Source organism: Atta colombica, unplaced genomic scaffold (genome assembly GCF_001594045.1).
Source record: "Atta colombica isolate Treedump-2 unplaced genomic scaffold, Acol1.0 scaffold250, whole genome shotgun sequence".
Lineage (NCBI taxonomy): Eukaryota > Metazoa > Arthropoda > Insecta > Hymenoptera > Formicidae > Atta > Atta colombica.
This window is the reverse complement of record NW_017259349.1, coordinates 273334-276326: the sequence shown is the minus strand read 5'-3', so window position 1 is coordinate 276326 and position 2993 is coordinate 273334. Positions and strand designations below refer to the sequence as shown.

Here is a 2993-nt window from a genome sequence, read left to right as displayed (position 1 = left end):
ATAAATAATATATATATATACATATATATATTATTTATTTAGGTTTTAGATTCTAACAATTTGTCACTTGCTATTGTACTATTATACTAAATTACGCATTAATCACTTTGCCACGTCATATTCTTTTATTACTACATACTGTGAGTAAATATTAATATTATTTTTCCATTAAGTTTTTATAAAAAAAATTATATAGGTTCACCTTGGCCGCTTAACAACGGCGTATCATCGATTACAGAAATAATTCAACCTTATATCGAAGTTTTACCGAAGAAAGCTCCTATATTCATTACGGTAATATAATTAAATTAATAACATTAATGTTAAAGGCTTTTTATTAATTTTAAAATAATTCTAATCAAAAATCATGTTACAAAGAAATGTTGATCATTATTACAGCCACTGAAAGGTATTGCGGTAATAAGCGGACAACCAGCTAGATTCGAATGTATTGTTCAAGCAGAACCACAACCCAATATTCTATGGTCAAAAAATAATAGAATCGTAGAAAATTCTAAGAGTCACGAAATTCAATACAGAAACGGCATTTGTCGTCTTACCATAATGAGAGCTTTACCTGGTACGGTACAAGTGTATATATACAATATTTTATGCTTGTATGTAATCTTTTAATTGTATTAATTTATTTTTGCACATATTTTTACAAAATTATTTACTTAGAATTATTTGAATGAAATTCAAATAATTTTAAGCAAATAAATAATTATATTCAAGTATAAAGAAGAAAATAATAATTCTCTATCAGATAATTATGTATTTTTCTTATGTAGAGGATGCCGGGACTTATGCATGTACGGCAACGAATAGTTTAGGTTCCACCATAACTTCTGCCAACTTGGAAGTTCCAGGTAATAGACGTTCTATATATGCCCCTATTTCGTAAAAAATCTGATGAAGAAAGGAATCAACAATCGAATGGAATAAATACAAAGGTGGTGGAACATTTAATTCTCGGTTTAATTTCGGTTTGCTGATATCGATTTTCATATTGTATATTATTACTTAACCAGGTCACAAACTAATATGGTGAAGGAAATAATGATAAATAATGCTCGATACATATATTCCGATACTTATATTCCTTATGCGAGAAAAAATTCAAATTTTTTAATGAAGATAAGCGAATAATTCGATTTCACTGCTTTTCCTACGTATCTTGCTTTTTATTAGGAATAAACGAAAATTTTTATATTAATATAAATTTTATATTAATATAAATAAATAAATATATATGGTGCTACTAATATAATATGCTAAAATATAATAAGACAAAAATGAATTAGCTTTGTTTCAATGATGCAATTTCATTTTATGGCATTTTATTCAAATATTTGAATTAATATTGTATTTTGGTGAAAGCTAGTCAAATCAAATTAGTCAATAATTAATTAATAAATAATGAAAGAAATAAAAATGCAAAAATTGCCTCATTAAATAGTATATAAAATATTTTAATAATATCATGAACAAGTTAAGAAAAGTTTTTCTTGTTTACTTTATTTGTTTATGTATTACTTGTTTCAAGTATATTGTGACTTGTTATTAAAATATTGTATTATATTTTTAATTTTTCTTTATGTTAATTATTTCTTGTCAAGATCTTTCTTGTTACAGATTAGAATTATAAGATTTGTTGTCAGAATTAATTTTACAAAAAATAATGATTAAAAATAACATTTGACAAAATAGGAAATAAGTGCAACTTATTGTTTTAATACAAAGATTAATATCATTTTAAAATTATTCTATTTATATATATTATGTGCATATATATAATGTTGTTGGAATTATCGCTATCAGATTATTTAAAAATACGATAAGAGAAAGTTATTTATTATTAAATAGTAAATAAATAAAATAAGAGCGTTCCGATCGTTCTAGATGTGATTTTTTATTTTATAATTTTTACAAATTTTTATGTTAATTGTTTTTGCTTAAAGTACAAGAAGTTAATATTTTATATCTAAACGGAGTATGGGATATCTATTACGAGGCATGTACGGGGCTATGCTACAAATCGCTATTTTATTAGCTCCTTGCGTTCACAGAAGAAATAATTTATATTTAGTATGTGTAATTCAAAAAATACAGTCATAAAAAATAGTATTTTTTGAAAAATTTCATGAAACGCATCAACGTTTTATAAATCACGTAAATGATTGTTATTCAATATTTAATAAATGATCAAAGATAATTTAAAAGTACGTATTTTAATATATTTTCTCATCGCAAGGGGTTAACTTTTATTTATTAATCTTGCTCTTCAGGAATTGACAATAATATTTATATATTATGTAAATAAATATATGCTTTCTCTACAATCTAAACTTGGGTAAACGGTTTAATAAATTATTTCACATTCTTGCCTATATCATTTTCCTTTTTTATTCTGCCTCTATAATTGCCTTTTTTTTAGTTTATAAGATATTATAAAGCATCAGCATTAATGAACGGAAATATAAGGTAACATAATTATTTATAAAATAAAGTGTTAGAATGTCATAAATGTGTATAAATGTTATATTACTGTATATCGTTTTTCTGTAAATAACATTAGTTTACAAACAAATGTTTTTTTCAATTATTTTGAAGAAAGAATACAAGCTTTCTATAGATTTTTGGATGACAAAAACAATTAAATTTCACATCAGGTTTCCAAAATAATTGACATTTAATGTACAAAAAATAGATTTTTTGTGACATTTGATATTTTTTCGTAAAAAAGATTAACATTATGAAATTCTGATCTGAAAAGTCATGTATATCCTCTACATACCTAATGTATTTCTTTTATGTCGATATTTTACTATTTAGCTATGTTATAAATAAAGAGATATAAATACAAAGTTTTCTAAGATAGCAAATTTTCCGCGTATGAAGATGAATTAAATCATACTTATAAAGTGCTTATCAATACACAGTGTAATTTATATATTCCGTTAATGTATATGTACATGCATATATATATATAT

General features: G+C 23.7%; 1 protein-coding gene across 1 annotated transcript in view; it reads left to right on the top strand.

Annotated features, from left to right (window-relative positions):
* Positions 1–2993, top strand: part of LOC108688944 — a 39545-nt gene that overhangs the window by 31802 nt on the left and 4750 nt on the right. Inside the window, 4 exon segments of the mRNA XM_018195503.1 lie at positions 197–294; positions 400–580; positions 792–869; positions 2446–2463. Coding sequence (XP_018050992.1) covers positions 197–294; positions 400–580; positions 792–869; positions 2446–2463 — 375 coding nt within the window.